At 41.8% G+C, this 22,194-nt stretch overlaps 1 protein-coding gene across 1 annotated transcript in view; it reads left to right on the plus strand.

Annotated features, from left to right (window-relative positions):
• Hsdl2 (hydroxysteroid dehydrogenase like 2) overlaps positions 1-15,241 on the plus strand; it is a 36,841-nt gene extending 21,600 nt beyond the window's left edge. The window contains exons 8-11 of the mRNA XM_051162789.1: positions 1,855-1,926; positions 7,012-7,377; positions 9,566-9,694; positions 14,781-15,241. Coding sequence (XP_051018746.1) covers positions 1,855-1,926; positions 7,012-7,377; positions 9,566-9,694; positions 14,781-14,893 — 680 coding nt within the window. The 3' untranslated portion in view covers positions 14,894-15,241. The remainder of the gene's footprint in view (positions 1-1,854; positions 1,927-7,011; positions 7,378-9,565; positions 9,695-14,780) is intronic.
• The last annotated feature ends 6,953 nt before the right edge of the window (positions 15,242-22,194 follow it).

The raw sequence follows: 22,194 nt of genomic DNA on the forward strand, positions 1-22,194 counted from the left end.
TGAAGAAAAATAGCTTAGCTTAGTTTTCATGATGATACAAAGAAAAATGAAAAGAGAAAAGATCCAAATACATGGATGCTAAGAAGCAAGACCTTAATTACAGCCCTCTGCTCTCAGGACCAAGTAAGAAATTAATCTTGAGTGCGTTGGAGGATGAGGATGACAGGTTATAAGGACAATAAGGACACAAGCTCCTGGGCTACAGGTAGACAGCAGCCTTACAGAACAGGGTTTGTTTTGTTTTATAGTCAGTCTTAGCCAGAAGGCCAGTGAGCAAATGGCAGGTAGGTTTAAAAATAAATATACAGAAGCTAGGGGTGGTGGCACAGGCCTTTAATAACTGCCCTCGGGAGGCAGAGGCAGGTGGGTTTCTGTGAGTTTGAGGCCAGCCTGGTCCACAAAGTGAGTCCAGGACAGTCAGGACTATTACACAGAGAAACACTATCTTGGAAAAAAAAGAAAAAAGAACTGCAGAAATTAGACACCCCCTCAGTAAACGGGTTAATGAATCGAATGGACAGTCAAATAAAGAGACAGGTTAGTTTGTACCAATCAGATCTCAGCCAGGATGGTGATACACGTCTTTAATTCCAGCATTTAGGAGGCAGTGAGTGTAAGGCCAGCATGGCCTACCCAGGGAGATTATGTCTCAAAAGAAAAGAAAGTAGGCCTGCAGGGGTCTGGGGAAATGGTTTGGACATGTGAAATGCTTCCTGCACAGTCATGAAGATTTGAGTTTGGATACCCAGCCTCAGAGTGAAAAGCTGAGTGTATTTTGCACACTTCTAACCCCAGAGCTGGGGGACAGGGACTTGCTGGGCCACCGTGTAACTGAATCAGTGAGAGGCTCTTTCTAAAACAACAGGCGGAGAATGATAGAGGAAGATACATGTTGACTTCCGGTCTCTGCAAACACAGAGACACGGGTGTGCACAGGTACACATGTGGACACACATGCGTATATATCCCCACAAACAAATAGATATATGGCCATAGTCACATGTACTTGTAATACCAGTGCTTGAAAGGTAGAGGCAGGAGGATTGCTGCAAGTTTCCTGATCTTTATGGGGAGTTGTAGGCTAGCCAGATCTAGTGAGACTTTGTTAGAAGGCAAAATGAAGCAAGGTTTTTAAAATTAGGTTTTTTAAAGCTAGGCAGTGGTGTCAGAGACAGGCACATCTCTGGAATTTGGATCCAGCCTGGTTTACAAAGTAAGTCCAAGACAGCCATGGCTCTATAACACAGAGAAACCCTGTCTCAAAAAACTAATTAACTAAATACATAATAAATAAAGTAATAAAAAATAATTAAATCTTAAAATAAAATTTGTCATAAAAGTAAAGAATAACTGAGTTACAGAAAAAATTGAATAAATCAGATCAAATAGTTTAACAGTTGTCTTTCCATGGACAAGGCTTTTTTTTTTTTTTTTTTTAAAGATGAATTTTATATATTTTTTTTTCTTTTGTTTTCAAGACAGGGTTTCTCTGTGTAATAGCCCTGTCTGTCCTGGACTCGCTTTGTAGACCGGGCTGGCCTCAAACTCACCTGCCTCTGCCTCCCGAGTGCTGGGGTTAAAGGCTTGCGCCACCACGCCCACTTATTTATTATTACTTTTTTTTGAGACAGGGTTTCTCTGTGTAGCCTTGGCTATACTGGACTCGCTTTGTAGACTAGGCTGTCCTCGAACTCACAGGAATCCTCCTGCCTCTGCCTCCCCGGATGTTGGGATTACACACGAGCACCATTGCACCCAGCAAAAATATGAATTTTATTTAAAAGTTTTCAAATCTTACCATATTGTGGTCATTATTATATAATTATTATAACTTGATTTTTGGGGTTGTTTCAGGCCATCCCTTGTTACCAGATTTCTTCTTAGATGAAGAGCCAGATGCACTTATGAAGGAAAAAGAATCACATGGTAAGATTCTAGCACATTTTATTTTATTTTCACTTTTGCCTGCACGTACGTCTTACACCACAAGCACACCTGGTGTTCAGAGGCCAGAGGAAGGTGTTGGATTCCCAAGTGAACTGGAGTTAGAAATGGTTGTGAGCTGCCACATGCATGCAGGAAATTGACTAGGGCCCTCTGGAAAATAGCTAGTGTTCTTAACTGCTGAGCCATCTCTCCAGCACTGAGATTCTAGAGCATAATCTATTAATTAATTAGTTAATTAACTTATTTACAAAGTCTCACTGTGTAACTTTGGATGTCTTAAACTGCTAGAGATCTGCCTGTCTGGGCCTTCCAAGTGCTGGGATTAAAGGCATGTACCGTATGTCTCGGTAAATCATATTTTAAATAGAAAAACAGAAACACTAACTTACTGTTTCTTGTAAAACATAGAATTGATGTTATATCAATGATATTTTTGCCCTCTGCCTCTAAACCAGTGGTTCTCAGCCTTTCTAATGGTGCAATCCTTTAATACAGTTCTCATGTTATGGTGAGCCACAACCATAAAATCATTTTGTTGCTACCTCAAAGCTGTAATTGTGTAACTGCTATGAATTGTAATGTAAGTATCTAATATGCCTGTGAAAGGAGTCTTGACCAACTCTATTCTGTGACTTAAACTTATGTTAAATCCTCAGCTAATTCTAGAAAAAAGACATTTTGGTTTTTTTTTGTTTTTGCAGCTGTCCCAAGTTTTGTTTTGTTTTGTTTTTTCCTTGATCACAATCGTTAAGTATTTTATGTTGTATTTGGAGGAAGACATGCCATACTAGAGTATATATAATACTGTATTTAGTTCGTGCTATGTGACTACTTTATGAAAGGAGTTCATTTCAAGAGAGGTTTCGGGGGTATACTTCTTTTGTTTTTTGTAACTCAGAAACAGTGGGCTTTGAATGTGTGTGTGCGTTACACTTTAATCTTTGGGATCTATTTAGCAGAACACTTGTAGTTTATTGGAACATTTTGTAATGAAAGTTTTCAAAAACAAATTTTCTCAGCCTTTGATATCTGTAGAGCCTTGATGCATTTACAGCCAACCTTTATTGCCAAATTAGTCATATCTTTTATGTGTCTATGCTTTATCTAACTTTTTGAAAAGTTTTAAAAAATTAGGGACATTTTTTATACAATAAAAGAGAATAAAAGCCAAAGAAAAGAAAATAGTGAGGTCTACAACCCAGAGAATACTGGTTTAAAAATTAGATCATCAATTCTCCTGGAGGAAAAAACAAAGAAAACAAGATCATCAATGTTTTTGTCAAAAGGCTTCATATAGAAAGGCAGAAAGCACCCAGAATTCTTAAATCTTCCAGTCTGGTCTTCAAGGCAAGAGATCCCACGTCCTGTTGTTTGCCCAAAACCCTAATATTGAATTTGTCCTTGGAGGGAGACACGTGGATTGAGTGTATCTAAGTTCCCAATTTCGATTAAGAACCGTCTGGTTGGTCATCCTCTCCTCTCTGTGGCCGCCTGCGTGTGAATGCTGTGGCAGCTTGCTTGTCTACATCATTTGATACCAAAGGCCTCACCAGAGCTGCAGTCACACAGCTGGCAGGTGGCAGAACCAGGATTTAGGTTCTTGTTTTTCTGTTTCCAAGGCCTATGCCGTTTTGTTTTGTTTTTGTTTTTTGTTTTGTTTTGTTTTGTTTGGTGGGGGCGGTTGGGGGCTTGATTTTTTGAGATCCAAAAGTCTGTCTGTCTTTAACCATTTACATTAATTGGTGTTCTTAAAGCCCGAATTCTTAAAAGTCCCCAGTAGTACGTATATTAATTTATAATGAGGAGTTGCCACCTCAGGGACTAAGTGTGTAGTTGCTGTGTGCAGCACGCTCTCTCCCTTTGGGTATCATTAAGGAACAGTGTCATAATGTGACGGTCATTTGTGGCTGTGCAGTCAGAACAAGAGGGTTCAAGAGTAGGTCGTGAGACATGGACGTTAAGCTTTGATGGGCGCATTTGTCCCCATCAACTTCCACTGCAGAACTGCTCTTTCTTCCCACCCTTGAGGTCAGAATGCTCCTGTCCTTTGCAGCCTTCTCCACATGATGCTAGGGACAGCAGTTAGCTCCATAGCTCTCTTTGCCTTTCTCATGTCATTACTAGCAGTTGTAATTGACATTTCCTGACAGCATAGTAGTGTGTTTTCACAGGCAGTGGCTAGTGCAGCTGGCCCGGGGTGGGACCCATCTTTGGTAGGTGGCTTTTCGTGCGCATATGCAGATCCACTGCCATGTTTGCTGTCTATTTTAACTCAAAAGGCCCAGTGTGGAGCCCTCATCTTCCTGGTAAGAGGTTCACATTTCTTTTGAATCCACTACTGATAACAGCCCCTGTTGACACTTAGCTGTGCCACTTCTGGAAGTGTGCCCCCCCCCTCTGTGTATGATGCAAGTTAATATATATGGTACAGATTTATGTGTATTTGGGAGAGAGAGAAGGGGGTATGTAAACAGTAAACATTGTACATGGCTTTAAATTAATGGAATTTTACCTTTTACCATGAACACATTATTGCCATTTTTTTTTTTTTCATTCCTTATCTCTGCTCCCTGATGGAACACAGGGAGCCTACTTAGTCTTTTGTAGTTTATTTTTGTTATGGTTTTAGTTGCTTATGTTCTGCTCACTCTGAGTTCTCTGAACTGTGCAGTCCTAGCTTGGCTGCCCTTACCCTATAGCTAGCAGCGCCCCTCATTATTCATCTTCTTCATTTTGGAAACCCTTGTCAAGTTTGTCATGATTCTCTACAGTTTTTTTTTTCCTGTTCAGTTTGTGTACATTAGGAACAGTGTCACAGACAGGCAGTGGTGGCGAACACCTTTAATCCCAGCACTTGGGAGGCAGAGGCAGGCAGATCTGTGAGTTGGAGGCCAGCCTGGTCTACAGAGTGAGTCCAGGACAGCCAGGGCTACACAGAGAGACCCTGTCTCAAAAAACCAAGAAGAAACAAAACAAAAGAACCAGTGCCGCTGCTGTGCTTCTGTTTGTCAAGTTTCTCCCTTCAGACTTGGTTTGCTCTGCCTAAGCCAGTGGCGCATGGTGTCTAGCACCCATCTCTCAGTGTGTCTGTAAGCCCGAGGCTTCAGAGCACCTCAGCGTCACACCACACTCAGAGGAAGGGGCCAGACAGCCCTCTGTGCCCCTTGCCTGATGCAGCCCCCACACTCCTCCATGGCCTGTGCTTATTAACAGGTGAGACCAACACATCTCAAGCATAGCTTTCAAATGACGTTTTTAGTTTCCTAGTAAACTGCTGTGTAAGTAGACTTTGGATTTTTTTCAGCATAATTTACTCCCACCTCAGTGTGATAATGTTTTCACAGCAGTGGGTTAGTGTCTCATTCGTGTTACTCTGTTCTCTTATAGGAGCTATCCTGGCGCTAGTGGAATGAGATGCAGGGATATACTTGTTGCTTTTGTTCCACTCTGCCCTTGGGATGGGATTCCTTACTATGCGGGTTCTCAGCTAGGACCACGGAACAAGGCTGACATAAGTCCTTCACCTCTGCAAGAAAATTCTTCTTCTTGGGCTGCAGAGATGGCTCAGAGGTTAAGAGCACTGACTGCTTGTGGCCCTGAGTTCAATTCCCAGCAACCACATGATGGCTTATAACCATCTCTAATGAGATCTGGTACATACAGACAGAACACTGCATACATAATAAATAAAATATTTTTTAAAAAAGAAAAGAAAAACAAAATTTCTCTTCTTGCTTTTACCATTTATGTGTATGAGTTTTTACCTACCTGCATATATATACACACACCACACACACACGCACGCACGCACGCACACACACACACACACACACACACACACACATCACATGTACCTAGTGCCTGCTGAGACTTGTAGAGAGTATTTGATCCCCTGTAACTTGCATTACAGATGGTTTTGAACCACCATGTGGGTGCTGAGAACCCAACCCAGGTCTTCTGTCAGAGCAGCAAGTGCTCTTAACTGCTGAGCCATGTCTCTAGCCCCTGCCTCCCCCATTTTTATCAGGCTAGCTGTGCGCATGTACTTTCCGTGAAGCACCACCTTCCCCACGGTAGTGTTCGGCACAAGGCTCCTTTCCATAAGGTCTTCCCCTACCCCCAGCTCCCTTGTGGCAGACTGTCCCACCCCCGCTCCTCCTCCTCCTCTACTGTCTGCTCTTCTCCTTTGGGAACTATACGGTTTGAACTTGGATTTAAAAGATGAGAAGGAAGAATAATATTGAGTCATCTTGAAAAGAGGCATCTGTCAAACAAAAGGATAAGCCCAGACTCTAATCCAGAGGCTTAAAGATGCTCGTGCCTTTCTCCTTTATTTAAATAGGTTGAGCTGTTCTGCTTTGAGAGCGTTCATAAGCCAAAGCACAGCAGGCCTGTGTTTACTATGTTGAGTCTGTAAACCATAGAGTTATTTCCTAGAGTCATATAGTAGATTGTGAATGGGTCTAGGTGTCTGTGCATATGTGCATGCGCATGTGCACACGCACATGCAAGCACACACACACAGCTATGCATGTTGCATGGCATACATTTGGAAGTGGGAAACTTCTTGGAAGATGGTTCTCTCCTGTTTAGAAATGAAACTTAGTTTCAGTATGTGGGGATGGATTGGGTGACCACATTTACTTACAGACAAACTAATATTTACTTGGCTACTAATTCAAGCCAAGTCTTGCAGATCTCCATCTTTCTTACCGTAGCATCTTTTTTTCTCATTTGGCTTTATAGCCTTGGTGGGCCATCCAAAAAGATGATTCATTTCTCAAATCGCAGTTTGTGTGAACATCGTATTGTTTAGGAGCGGCTTTGGTTCGGGTTTTTGTAACCTATTTTAAAAACCAGCCTTTTACTTAAGAGAGGTAGCTTCATAGCATTCATACCCATAACTGACGTGGTTGGCTGCTTTTCTCATCAGTTAGATTCATGCGTTTAGATGCCCCTGAATGCACTGAAAATCATTAGGCCAAGTCTGTGTTTGCTTTAGTTGTGCGTTTGACCTTACAGTGCCAAGGCATTAAGTCCGTTTATGTAAATTCTATTTTGTAGACACTGTGCCAGAAGTAAAAGAAGAGCAGCCGCAGCCGCAGCCACAGCTGCAGTCCCAACCACAGCCACCACCGCAGTTGCAGTCAGAGCTGCAACCACAGCCACCACCGCAGCTGCAGTCAGAGCTGCAACCACAGCCACCACCGCGGCTGCAATCAGAGCTGCAGCAACAGCCACCACCACAGCCCCAGCCACTGCTGCAGCCACAGCCACAGGTGCAACCACAGCCACAACCACAGATGTATCTGCAGCCACTACCAAGACCACATTTTGGAGCCGTGGAAGAAACATTTAGAATTGTTAAGGACTCTCTGAGTGATGAAGTTGTTAAAGCCACACAAGCTGTCTATCAGTTTGAACTCTCAGGTAATTTCTGTGTCTGATGATCTGGAGCTTTTATGAAACAGTGGGACATTTTTGTTGGAAGAAAACCAGCCTTTGGTACCTGGATAGTTAGCTATATCTAGGACTATTGAATATAGATACTCAAAAACAGTAACTATCAATTTGTATTTTTGAGTTAAGACTTTCTTATATGAAAACATATGTAGAATACATTTTCACAGCATATATTTTCAGTGTTAAATAACTCCTTGGCATATATAATAGAGAGGCAATCCTACAAAGATGGACATATGCATTGTGACAGGTTATATAATAAAATTTTTTTTTTTAATCTTTGAGTTAGGTCAGTATGAATATAGTATTAACCTCCACACATGATGCAGGCATGGTGGCATACCTCTTTAATCGTAGCATTCAGTTGGGAGCGGGGTTGGCAGAAGTAGGTGGATCTCTGTAAGTTTAAGGCCAGCCTGGTCTACAGAGAGAGTAGCCAGGGCTATAGAGAGAGACCCTGTCTAAAAACACCAAACCAAAAAAAACCTCATCACATGTTTTCCTATATAATAAAAGTAACTGACTAATGGTAGTTTTAAGTACTACTTTAGTGCTGGGTGGTGGTGGTGTGTACCTTTAATTCCAGCACTCAGGAGGCAGAAGCAGGCAGATCTTTGTGAGTTAGAGGGCAGCCTGGTCTATAGCTTGAGTCCAGGATAGCCAAGGACACAGAGAAACTACATTTTGAAAAACAACAACAATAACAACAACAACAAAAACCCCACAAAACCCAAAACTCTACCTTAGTTCTGCAATGTGCAAGTCATCCTGTATGCTGTCGTCTGCCTTATCGTAACCTGCCTTTCTTCTTCATTTTTTTTCTGAACTCATGGTCTGTTGCTTCAGTCATTTTTTTTTTTTTGCTGACATCCTAAACATGTTGAACCCTTCATGCTTATGTCGTGGCGTCTCTATCAAAGGCTTAGTTCTGCATGAATCAAATTATCTGGTTGCCCCAGAGTTGCATCAAGGCTGCCAAATCTTGTTAGACAAAAACAAAACACTAGCAGCCTGGTCTACATGGCGAGTGTGGGACAGCCAGAACTGTTACACAGAGAAACCTTAAAAAACCAAACAGTAATGTCAGCTGGTCTTGTGGAGATTCATCTTTTATCCCTCTCCAGATGGTCTAAGCAGCACCTGAGACTTGTCTCTTGCCAGCTTACTGCCTCATTTTCCACAGAAAGTTATTTTCAAAAACCTGCATGTAGCAATGACTCCCGCTTCTTGCCGTCAGATGCAAATTGGCCTCCAAACGCCCTCCTTTTCTTCCCAATGGCATGGAGCTTAGCTCCCCACCAGTGCACCCCAAGCTTGCTTAACTGTACCTAGACCTCTCCTCAGATGGACAGTTTGATCCAGCTGGTCACGGTGGATCTGAGTGTCTCCATCTCTGACAAGATGGTGACAGTAAAGTAGTTCATGGGTCACACTGGCAGTATCTGAGTTGTAAATGCCATTTCCTCTGGCCTCCTCAGCCACTGTTTGGCTATCTGTGCCTTCTCTGTGCCCTGCAGCCCCCTCCCCAGCAGTTATTTTAGAGTTTTCAACCATATTATATTTTTAAAACAATGTGACAATAATCCCAAACCCTGTTCCCTGTCTGTCTTGCAGAGCCACACGTATTTTTTGTCTGCAGCTCACTCTATCGAACATAGTATTCTCCCTCCAATTTTTCTCTGTTCCACAGAATTTATTTTCCTCATGGTCCTAGATGATCCTGTGCCACCAGTGGCTGTTTGTCATCCCTCCCATAACACCTCTGCAGGATCTGAGGCTGTTAATCACTCTTCAAATGCCCCTTTCTGGGGCCTCCTCCTCCTCAACAGCCTCTGCTTTCTTGACCACCGTCAGCCTCCAAAGTGAATGTTACGTACAGTGAACACCGAGCCATTTCCTTCGCTCCAGCCACTCTTACACACTGCTGTAACTACTGTGTGAATGTCACTGCTCCAGCTTTGCTCTCCCTCTGTTAACACACCCACATCACCTCTGATTCCTCTTTGGAGAAGAACCTGCCTCATAATGTAGCACAATACATGAACCGCAGGAAGTGCTGAGTTTGACGGTAGCCTGAGGATTTTAACTAGGACAATGGTAGGCGATTGTTAAACCATAGCAATGATTGCTTATTTCCATGCACTTGTCTCTACAGGTGAAGACGGTGGCACATGGTTTCTTGACCTGAAGAGTAAGGGTGGGAAAGTTGGGCACGGAGAGCCTTCCAGCCGGGCAGACGTAGTGATGAGCATGACCACTGATGATTTTGTCAGAATGTTTTCAGGTAAGTTTTCAAAGCCTTTTAGTTCACTTGTTTCAAGTGGAAAAATTTGGATATTCCACTTTCTCCTTTTCTAGATAATCAAGGTTCAGAAATGTTGCTCACTGTGGGAGCTCTGTGCTGAAAAGCATGTAGTCTTGGGAAGGCTGCTCACAGGCTGCCTCTGCTCCCACTTCTACCTCATCTGACTAATGGAAAATTGATGGTAGATCTTTCTTTTCTCATCACTGAGAAGCTAATAATGTAATTGTAAAGGATTACTTAAGTAGGCTTCGTTCTACCTGAACTTGAGTTCAGGTGAAATACTGTGCTTTCAGGTGTGGACACCGGAGGCTAGAAATCAGTAATAGCGCACTTCAGCCTCACCAGATGCTAGAAACGAGGCAGGAGCCAGCTCCCTTTGCCCCAGTGCCCTGTTTTTGTGGAATCTCTATCTCAGAGAATTTTTTGCACGATTTTATGTTCTGTCCATTTAGCTCTAAAAGTGCTATTACTCAAACTGATAAGTTAAAACAAATTCTAAAAAAATTAAGAGCAGTACTCAACTAAGGATTATGATATTCTAACCTAAAAATCTTTTTTTAAAGTTTTATTTATTTATTTATTTATTTATTTATTTATTTATTATGTATAGAGTGTTCTGCCTGCGTGTACACCTGCACGCCAGAAGAGGGCATCAGATGGTTGTGAGCCACCATGTGATTGCTGGGAATTGAACTCAGGACCTCTGGAAGAGCAGTCAGTGCTCTTAACCTCTGAGCCTCTCTCCAGCCCCAACCTAAAATCTTAATTGTAATGAATCATAAACTATCACTCATACGTTTGTTCTTCTTAAATCTTGTTGAATGATATCAAAGTATATTCTGTACCCTCCAAGTCCTCTTTTCCAATTCTAATAAAGAATGCTAGTGGCCTACACTGTAAATGAGCCAGTTTGTATATGATGTCCCAGTGACCAAAGTGTAACGTGTGTGTGTGTGTGTGTGTGTGTGTGTGTGTGTGTGTGTGTTCTCTAGGTATATGTGGGTTTGGGTGCAAATGCCCAAATATGTACACACATGTAGAGGCCAAATACGGATGTCTGGTGTTCTGCTGTACCATGCTCTTCCATATTCTATTCTGAGATGGCCTCTCCTGAGGTAGCTAGCAAACACCAGCAATGCTCCTTTCTCAGGTCTCCTCACACTGGAGTTACAGGCTCATTATATAGGTATTGGGGATTTTAACTCGAGTCCTCAAGCCTGTGCAGCAAACACTCTTACCCACCAAACCATCTCCCTACACTCTTTAACTTTTATAGTAGTATTATGTGTTTATTAAACAAGAATTAGGAAAAAAAAGTAAGAAAAAAGAAAATACAGTTATTGTTACTAAACCACTGAAAAACAAGCATCAGGCGGCTGGAGAGATGGCTCAGTGGTTAAGAGCACTATCTGATCTTCCAGAGGACCTGGGTTCAACTCCCAGCACCCACATGGCAGTTCACAACTGTCTGTAATTCCAGTTCCAAGCCTATGCACATAAAATAAAACTAAATAAAGATTAAAAAAAAAAGAAGAAAAACAAGCATCAGTTAATTTGGATTATCATCTTACATGCATGTATTTCTATATATATATGCACACTTATAAAAGCAAAATTAAATCATTATAACATTTAATGATCTTTTCAAATCGTATATTACAACATCTTAATGAATGTTTGCCTCCAGTCATTTATAGTAGTTTGGTTTATCAAAAACTATATTTTACTAGAGGTTAAATAGCATTTTTGACACATCCAATGATCAGTAAATGTTTGTTTCTTAGTTGTGTTTTTGTATTTTGAGATAGGATCTTTCTATGTATTCCTGGTTGTTTCAGAACTTGCTCTGGAGGCCAGACTGGCATTGAATTAACAGATATCCCCCGGCATCTGCCGCCTGAGTACTGGGATTGAAGGTGTACACAACCATACTCAGCCTAAATGTTATATGAATCACAGATTTTTAAACTTAAAGACAATTTAAATTTAAAATGGTGCTTATAATCTCAGCACTTGGGAGGCGAAGGAGGGGGAGATTCTGAGTTCAGGAGCCTACTTGGGGAGGCAGAGGCCATCCAGGGTTGTCTAGCAACATCCTCTTTCAATTAGCAAAATGAAACAAAAAGGCATTGTCAACATCTAAGCTGAAATAAGTTAAACATACCTAATATTACTGTGTAACTGCTGTGGGTTAAGAATAAACTTAGGCTGGGTAGTCGTGGCGCACACCTTTAATCTCAGCACTGGGGAAGCAGAGGTAGGCAGATCTCAGTGAGTTCGATGCCAGCCTGGTCTACAAAGCGAGCCAGGGACAGAGAAACCCTGTCTCAAATAACTAAGGGGGGAAAAAAGAATACACTTAGTTTGAGCTAAAGTGGTTTTCACTGGGGCTAGAGAGATGGCTCAGTGCTTAAAAGGGCTGACTGCTCTCCCAGAGGACCTGGGTTTAGTTCCCAGCAGCCACATTGTGGTTAACAACTTTCTATAACTCTAGTCCCAGGGGACTTGACCCCCTCTCTGGCCTTTGCAGGCACTATACTCAAATGCTGCACAGACATATATGCCTAAATATTATTATATCCAAAAGCATGAATTATTTTGTTTTTTCTTCTGCACCTGCATTTCCTACTAACTTTAAATTGCTTCTTTTGTCCCAGGTTTTTGCTTTGTTTTGAGCCTGCATATGTCACAGAGGTGAGAGGTTGGATAGGCCACTAATGTAACAGACACATATTGTACCCTCTAGGAGACATGAGCAGTGTCTAAACTAGCAGAATGTAAGGAAGTCATAAATGATAGTTGGGCACACCTGGCCAAGAATTAAAGCACTGCTTTGTACAAGCTGTGTGGCTTTGGGCAAAGTAAAACCCTCTTTGACCCTCAGTTTTCCTGTTACCCCTGTGCTCCAGACTGAAGTGGCCTTCAATCAATTAATAGTAGAAAGAAAAACAGTGTCTTTTCTCTACAGAGCTAATATTATTTGTTAGTAGCTACAATTTTTTTTTTTAACTTTTTGGAGACAGGGTTTCTTTGTGTAGCCCTGGCTATTCCAAAACTCACTCTGTAAACCAGGCTGTCCTTGAACTCAGAGACCTATCTGCGTGTTCCACCACTGCCCGGCTACAATTCTATTTTTTTTGTTGTTGTTGACTTTATTTTATTTTATTTTTGTTTTTTTTTATTATTAATTTATTCTTGTTACATCTCAATGGTTATCCCATCCCTTGTAACCTCCCATTCTTCCCTCCCTCCCATTTTCCCCTTACTCCTTCCCCTATGACTGCGCCTAAGGGGGACTTCCTCCCCCTGTATATGCTCATAGGGTATCAAGTCTCTTCTTGGAAGCCTGCTATCCTTCCTTTGAGTGCCACCAGGTCTCCCCTTCCAGGAGACATGGTCAAATATGAGGCACCAGAGTACCCCACTCTCCACTCAATACAATTCTATTTTTAATTCTTACATTTCTCTGGTTGAAAAATGCTAACACTCCCAGCACTCTGGAGGCAGAGGCAGGCGGATCGGTGTGAGTTCGAGGCCAGCCTGGTCTACAAAGCAAGTCTAGGACAGCCAAGGCTACACAGAGAGACCCTGTCTTGAAAAACCAAAAAAAAAAAAAAAAAAAAAAAAGAGAGAGAGAAAGAAAGAAAAGAAAAATGCGAACATGCTTTTGTGTTCATAGACTATACTTCTAAAAAAGCTCATTTCTTAAATAGCGTGTGTGTGTGTGTCTGTATGTGGACATGCCCATGTATTACAAGTATCTGCAGAGACCAGCAGCGCCAGGTCCCCTGGAACTGCTGTGGTGGGCATTTGTGAGCCACTGGGCATGGGTGCTAGGAAACAAAAACTCAGACCTTGTTTTGTTTTGTTGTTTTGTTTTTCGAGACAGGGACTCTCTGTGTAGCCCTGGCTGTCCTGGACTCACTTTTTAGACCAGGTTGGCCTTGCACTTACAGAGTTCCACCTGTCTCTGCCTCTGCCTCCCAAGGGTTAGGATTACAGGTGTGTGCCAAGACGCCCAGCCAGACCATCTTAAAGAACTGTATAGGTTCTTAACCACTGAGCCATTTCTCCAGCCCTGCACACATTATACAAACATTGTATTGTCTATGTTCTGGCATGTTCACATCAGTACGCATTTGGGCACCACTGTGCATGCGCAGAGGTCAGAGAACAACCTTGGGTGTCTGTTGTCACCTTCTACCTTTAGCTAGGATGTCTTTGTTGTTCATTGCTGTGTGTGCCACGCTAGCTGTCCACTAGCTTCCATGGGTTCTCCTATCCCTGACTCCCATCTCAAAGTGGGAACACTGGATTACAGATGTGCCCCCAGGGGGCACCAGGTTTACTTAGGCTCTGCGGATCTTCACTGAGGCCCTTACACTTGTGCAGCAAGTACTTTACTCTGAGCCATCTCCCAGCTCCTAACCACTATATATTTAATAGCCTTAGTTGTTTGTTTTGACACATGTGGTGTCACTGTTTAGTTCAGGCTGGCTGAATCCTCCTGATTCAGCCCCCAAGTGCTGGGGTCACAAAGATGTGTGCTGCCATGCCCAGCTTAAAAATCATTTGTAGCTGGCATGGTGACACACATCTTTCAGCACTCAGGAGGCAGAGGCAGGTGGATCTCTGTGAGTTTGAGGCCAGCCTGGTCTATAAAGCGAGTCCAGGATACCCAGGGCTACACAGAGAAACCCTGTCTCAACACCACTCCCAAATAATTTGTAAATATTTGGTACATTTTTTACATAATTTACATAATTGAATTTAAACTTGAAATAGAGTTTAACGCGATATAACAAATTGGAAAATTAAGTAACATAAAATTTGCCTACCAGAATTCATTAGAGGCTGCTTCTTACGTTATCTTTTGTATTATAGGGTATTGTTCACGTCCAAGTCAGAAGCTGAGACTCCCTAGATAGTAAAACGCAATGCTGTCAAGAAGTTTCTGTGCTCTGGGACTTACATAACTGCAAATTCTTCTGAGAATGCGTCTTCTTGAAGTGGCATATCCCTTAGGACATTAATGCTGCGTTCTCTGTCTCATTTATCATTTTAGGGAAACTAAAGCCAACCATGGCGTTCATGTCAGGAAAACTGAAGATTAAAGGAAACATGGCCCTAGCAATCAGATTGGAGAAGCTGATGACCCAGATGAACTCCAGGCTGTGAGGGGCGAGAAGCAAAAGCGTCAGCTGTTCTCCTCTGAAGTAAAAGGCTCAGCAGTTAAAAATACTGGCTCCTCCACGGTCTCATAGGGACACATGTTTGTTCTAGAAAAAGTAGAGTTTGTGTATCTATAAGACTTGAAATTATAATTAAAACAACTAACCAATCAAGTATAAGTTGCATTAAATGGCATCCTAACATATTGTGGTTTTTTTTTCCCCCAATATTTTCCTCTAAGCCTGTATTTCATTCATTGCCTTCTTGCAGGAAAAATATGTATCATGAATAACTAATGAGAATCAAATAATAAAATTAGCTGTTACAAACTTCTCGTGTAAAATGAAGCCACTTCATCTTCACAGAGACAATTGGGTGAGGGACTGCAATGTCACTCTTACCCACTGCCCCTATCCTTTTGGGGGGGGCGGTGAGGGGTTTCAATACAGGGTCTTTCTGTGTAGTCCTGGCTAACCTAGAATGCACTCCATAGACCAGGCTGGCCTCAAACTCAGAGATCCACCTGCCTCAGCCTCCTGAATACTGGCATTAAAGGCATGTGTCACTACCATCTGGATTTTTTTTAAGGGCTTTTGTTTTGCCAAGCAGTGTTTTATAGACTTTAGTGCATAATACTTATAGGCAAAATTTTATTTAACTTACCATAAACATTTTATATTATTGATACTATCCTAGACATCTTTACATTTTTAGCTTTTCCTTTTTTCTTCCAGATGGGGTAACCCAACTGACCTTTAACTCAGGTCAGTCCTCCTGCCTCATCTTTCTTAGTGCTATGATTATAGACTTGAACCACAGTGGGCCTGATTAAATTGTTTTCAATTGCTAATGTATAGAAATGTAATCAAGGTTTTGAGTATGCCTTAGGCCCTGCAATAGTTAGAGCGACTCATTACCTCTAACAGCTTTTAAAAACATTCTTTAAATCATGTCAGCTTCAAATAAAGATGGATTTATCTTTTTTCCCCATTCTGTGTGCCTTTTTTTTTTCCTTGTCAGATTGCCCTGTTAGACCCACCAATATAATGGTGAATGCTGATGGTAAGAGTGGGTACCTGAGCCTGACGACACAGTGAGACCTGTCTCAAAAATACAACAGCACAAAACAAGACCAGTGTTATCTAATCTGTAAATCACTATCAGCTCCATTCACTACGTGTATAACACACTGTCCTCTCCACCCCAGACTAACCCTTATCACAATTCCTTCCTCTCCCTCCATCCTTCTGTCCTTTGTGTCCTGTGTGGAGTTGGGGAACCAGTTCTCCCCTTCTCCCATGTGGGTCCTCAGGACTGAACTCAGGCCATCAAGGCTGGCAGCGAGATCCTTTATGTACTGCACCAATCAGAATGTTTTATCACCCTCCCAAACACTACACTTTAGCAGATGTCCTGTATCAACAAAATACTCGAGTCCTATGCAACAAATCAATTTCCTCTTGCTATTAACTCGCCTATTCTGGACATATGTATAGAGTCACACTTTATCACTTTCCTGATGGGCTTCCTTCACTTGACATAATATTTTCAAGGCCTATTCATGCCTATCAATGTCATAATTTGATACATTTGTTGCATTGACATCCAAGTTACTTGAAACCCTTTTGGCCCACTCAAAACTTTCTTACTCAAGAATTCATGCTAGATATAATGGCTCTGCTAAAATTCTGCTACAGTGGTTTATGATACAGTTTGCTTGTTTGTTGTTGTTGGTTTTGTTTTTTTTTTTTTTTTTTTTTTTTTGCCAGTGACTCAAACCCAACATACTTGATAGCTAATAACCACAATTAAAAAACAAAACAAAACAAAAAATACCTAGTAAAACACCTGTACAGCAAGCCGGGCAGTGGGGGCACATATCTTTAATCCCAGCACCTGGGAGGCAGAGGCAGACGGATCCCTGTGAGTTTGAGGCCAGCCTGGTCTACAAAGCGAATCCAGGACAGTCAAGGCTAACCAGAGAGACTCTGTCTCAACCCACCCGCCCCTCAAAAAAAAAAAAACAAAAAACAAAAAAAAAAAAAAACAGCAACCAAAAAAATAACTGTATATCGTAGTCTTGGGAAATTCTCTTTTGCCAATGTTTCTTTAAACCCCCCAATCCGTAACCGTTCCATTTTCTTTATTCATTATTTCTAATGGGCATCTGGGCTGACCACACATCTTGGGATACTGTGATGCCAACATCTCTTTAAGACTTTGTCTTTTGGACACATATGTAGAAGTGAGACCAGTAGGTCATATACTTCAACTTTTTTACTTTTGAGGAGCTCCCATTTTGTTTTGCACAAACAATGAAAGGAAGTTTAGTTTATAGAAGGAAGCAGGTGTGTTTGAAAGTGATGTCTAGCCAGATGATGGTGGCACACTCCTTTAATCCCAGCACTCAGGAGGCAGAGGCAGGTTGATTGCTGTGAGTTCAAGGCCAGCCTGGTCTACAAAGTGAGTCTAGAACAGCCAAGGCTATACAGAGAAGCCCTGTCTTGAAAAAACAAAAAAGAAAGTGATGTCTCTTGAGGGGCAGACAAAGTGATGAATTGGAGAAATATTAGAAAAATGAGTCAGAGACAGGATAAGCCAAACTCTCACAAGGACAGGACAGGAAAGAGAGGCTATGTAAGAGCAGCACAGGGAGACAGGGAGAGAGGAGTTTTTATTTTTATTATTTATTTATTTAATTTATTTTAACCAGGACAGTTTTACAGAGACATTGCAGGGAGAACAAGAGAAACACAAGTGAAGACAGACAAGCCAGACAATAAAAAAGAGCCAGAATATTAGAACGTATTTCTAGAATTAGTTTGAGATTAGGCAGAGCAGTTCACTGAGAAGTCAAAAGAAGTCAGTTTGAATAAATCAGCTTGGAGAGGAGCTTAGGCCGGAACACTTGAGTTGAACCAGCCAGAAAGAGTTCAGAAAGAGCTAGAAAGGCTTGGGAGTGGCTCTCATCTCACCCCCTCATCTGAGGAAATGAAAACAACATTCACAACCCTGGATACTTTGTTCACAGTCTCCGCCATACTCTGATCTGTCACACACCTCAGAGGTAGGAATGACTGAGATTTCCTATCATAGGAGAGGTGAGGCCAATATGAGGGTAGTACATACGCCTAGTCAGGTCATGCTCTAAATATGACTTCCTACCACTATAAATGTTTTGGAAACCACTTAGTGCTGTCAGGAGAAAAGGGAGGCTAGAGCCAGATTGTCTGGGATGAATCTAAGTTCCAACAAACTGTGTTAAGATTTCTTAGTTTAGCTCGGTGGTGGTGGTGCATGCCTTTAAACCTAGCATTTGGGAGGGAGAAGTAGGCTGATCCCTGTGAGTTCAAGGCCAGCCTGCTCTACAGAGTGAGTTCTAGGACAGCCAGGGCTGCACAGAGAAACCCTGTTTCTTCTATTTATTTATCTTTGAAAATATTGCATTATTTATTCAGTATTCTGCCTGCATGTATGCCTGCATGCCAGAAGAGGACGCCAGATCTCATTATAGATGCTTGTGAGCCACCATGTGGTTGCTGGGAATTGAACTCAGGACCTTCGGAAGAACAGACTGTGCTCTTAACCTCTGAGCCATCTCTCCAGCCCAACCCTGTCTCAAAAAACCAAACCAAACCAACAGCAACAACAAAATTTTCTTAGTTTCTCTAAGCCTCAGTTTCTGAAACCTAAAGTTATTTTATGAACTGCAATATCACTTCTCAGTACATACCTGAAAATGTGGGGCTGGAGAGATGGCTTAGTGGCTAGGATCACGAGTTACTCTTCCAGAGTACAGTGGGACTATTGGATCTGCCAGTGATATAAATAATGACACAGAGGCTTGTTAATGTTTTAAAGCGTAGGCCTTTTGCTGGGCAGTGTCCCGACTACTCTAACCTGACTAATCCTGGCACCATGTCCTGACATGTAGCCAGGTTTACCTCTCTGCTCTGCTCTGGTCTGTCTGTTCACCCCGACCCTCATGCCCAGTGGCGAACCTCCTGCCTCTGATTTCTTCTCCCAGAGAAGAATAGTAGCTTTCACAGGACTAGAACTTTATGTTACATTTTTAAATGAGTTGCATAACATATATACAGCATATTGTAGCAAATATAACCTTAAATTTCCATCAATATACAATAATCCGTATCAGGATAAAATATTTGACACTTCTTGTTGCTTTTTAGTCTAAAAGGCTATACAATAATCCACCTTTCTTCTTCAAGGAGATATAATAATCTATCCCTTTTGGTCCTTATATCCCTATATCCCTCCTTTCATCACTTTTCATCTCCTAACACGAGATAGGAGAGAAAGGAGGGTAGAAGGAAGAGAAGGAGATCCCTGACTCTATCTTCCTTTGTTTCCTCCCTGGACAAAACCATAAACAACTTGCAACCAACTCCTCTACATGAAGACCAACACCTATAACCCACGGAACAACCAAAGACCACGCACCCCATCTCTCAGGAAGGAAAGTGTTGTGTTCTTCATCCCTCATGTCTAGGGATGAAGACGTTTTTGGGGACCCTAAGAAAATTGGGATATTGGCTAAGTCCTGGCTGTAGCAGTCTGTGAGACTAGACCATTCGGGATAGCCTCTTTGACGTTGTCTGGATATAATTTTGGTTTGTTGTTGTTTTTCAAGACAGGGTTTTTCTGTGTTCCCTTGACTATCCTAGAACTCATTCAATAGACCAGGCTAGCCTCAAACTTACAGATGAGCCTGCTCCTGCCTCCTGAGTGCTGGGAGTAAGGCATGCGCCACCACCTAGCTCCTGGATGTAATTTTTTAGGAAACAGCAACCGAGGCAGTCTGTGAGGCTGAATCATCTGGGATACTTGCTTTATCTTCATTGTGTTTGGTCCTTTTGCTCTGAGAACACACAAACTTCTAAAGGCAATATTTTAGGTACATTTCTGCATTAACACATATATGGAATATGTGATGTACATAAATTAGTTGATGATGATTCTCTGCTCTATGTTTGAGCAGGTGAAAGGCATCTGTAAGTCTGTTTGGATTGCATAACCAAATTGTAATAGGGTGTTATAAATCCCCATCTAGATGAAAGGATGGCAAATAATAACAAGTCACAATGATTTATTGGCTTCTGCAAGGGCATTCACGTCTCACCTAGTCTCCCGAGCTAATCCCACGTAGGGGAACTAGTCTTCGTGCCTCCTGTTCTGTTGTTCTTCCGCGTCTCTCTTTCCATGTCAGCAGCTAAGATTTTCAGGAGGTCTAGCCAAATCTAATCTTAGTTTTTTTTTTGTTTTTGGAAGAAATCCATAGCTTTTCATTTCCTGTTGAAATAAGAGCATATTCTCTTCCCCAGTGCAATACAGTTTTAAAATTTCCATTGTGAATTTAAGACACCTTAAAGTAAATGGATAGCTTACTCTAAAATTTCTCTCTCATGAAGGGACAATTGATAATGATCTTGCTATTAGGGGAAAAATATTTCCCACAAAGGGACCTTTAATACTGAATTATTCCAACTATTAGGGGAAAAAAACATTCAAACAAATATCAAGCAAAGAAGCAAGAAAATTCTAAGTTCTGGACCAGTTATGTTATCTCATGCTGCAGCAGCAAAGGCTTGTCTGTCATCCCTGTTCTGTTAGGCGGTCCCTTAGAAGAAAGAGCTGACAGGCATCTTGCAGCCAGAGAGCTCTGAGTTCCAGCTGCCATCAGTGTGTTTTTCCTGTTGGGAAGAGCCTTTTTCTTTTCTCTGTCCCTATCACTTGTAATTTAGCATTCCACTCTCAGTCCTCTCCTTATCTATGTCTGTTTTATTTTGATCTTTCTTAGAGAGGATAAAGAAAATTGTGATGATTGTTGAACATATTGTAATTAATTCCATGACTGCAGAAACTAAAACCAAACTACATTGGGTCAAAATGCCCTCCTCCATAGTGTTGTCCATTTTTTAACATGGAAAATATTTTCTTTTTAATCTGGCTAGCTCTCTCCTTCCTTCAGAGAGTTTTCTATGCACATACAACAAAACATCTTTACGTATTTATTTTCTCTCTCCTTCTTCTGGAGACTTCATATTTTTCTTTCTTTTTTTCCTTTTTCTTTTTCCTTTTTTGGTTTTTTTGAGACAAGGTTTCTCTGTGTAGCCTTGGCTGTCCTGAACTTGCTTTGTAGACCAGTCTGGCCTCAAACTCCCAGTGATCTGCCTTTCTCTGCCTCCCCAAGTGCTGGGATTACAGGTGTGTGTCACCACACCTGGCTAACATTTTCCTTTTATGACTGACTATATTCAGTTTTTTTAAGTTCTTTACACACACACACACACACACACACACACACACACACACACACACACACACACAAACACACACACTGTTGCTTTCCTGCTTTCTGCCCGGGACTTTTACCCTAATGCCTAAATCTGTGTAAAGCTTTCTGCTTAAGTTCCTCCCCATGTTGGGCACCAATTACAGGGGAGTAATAAGACCTGCTTTTTCTGTGCAGTCTCCCAACTACTCTAACACAAACTAACCCTGGTACAACATCCTGCCTCTCTGCTCTGCTCTGCTCTGGCCCATCTATTCATACACACCCTCCCCAGGGTCCAGTGGTGAATCTCCTGCCTTTGATTTCTTCTCCCAGGGTCCCTTCCTCTCTGCCTAGAAGCTCTGTTCTCCACTTCCTGATCAGATATAGGCTGTTAGATCTTTATTATAGCCAATAGACAAATGAGGAAGGATAAATATTTACAAAATATGAGACTGGTGATGGGCCATGAAACTAGCAGGATCCAGCTAGGCTCTCTGCCAGTACAGTTTTGGGGCAGCAGTAATTGAATGTATAGAGACACATGTAGTAGAAGTTTTGGTTTCTTTAAAAATTCAGTAAAGAGGCAAGTGGATCTCTGTGAGTTCAAGGCCAGCCTGAGCTACAGAGCGAGTTCCAGGACAGTCAGAGTTGTTACACAGAGAAACATAGTATTGAAAAACCAAAAAATACCAAACCAAACCAATACTCAGTTATGGGGGCTGGAGAGATGGCTCAGAGGTTAAGAGCACTAACTGCTCTTCCAGAGGTCCTGGGTTCAATTCCCAGCAACCACATGGAGGCTCACAACCATCTATAATGAGATCTGGTGCCCTCTTCTGCAGGTGTACACGCAGGTAGAACACTATATACATAGTAATAAATAAACCTTTTTTTAAAAAAAAGCCTCAGTTATGTTATGTAGATTTTTGTTTTGTTTTGTTTTTCCAGACAGGGTTTCTTTGTGTAGCCCTGGCTGTCCTGGACTAGCTTTGTGGACCAGGCTGGCGTTGAA

The sequence above is a fragment of the Acomys russatus genome, chromosome 2, assembly GCF_903995435.1.
Source record: "Acomys russatus chromosome 2, mAcoRus1.1, whole genome shotgun sequence".
Taxonomy (NCBI): domain Eukaryota; kingdom Metazoa; phylum Chordata; class Mammalia; order Rodentia; family Muridae; genus Acomys; species Acomys russatus.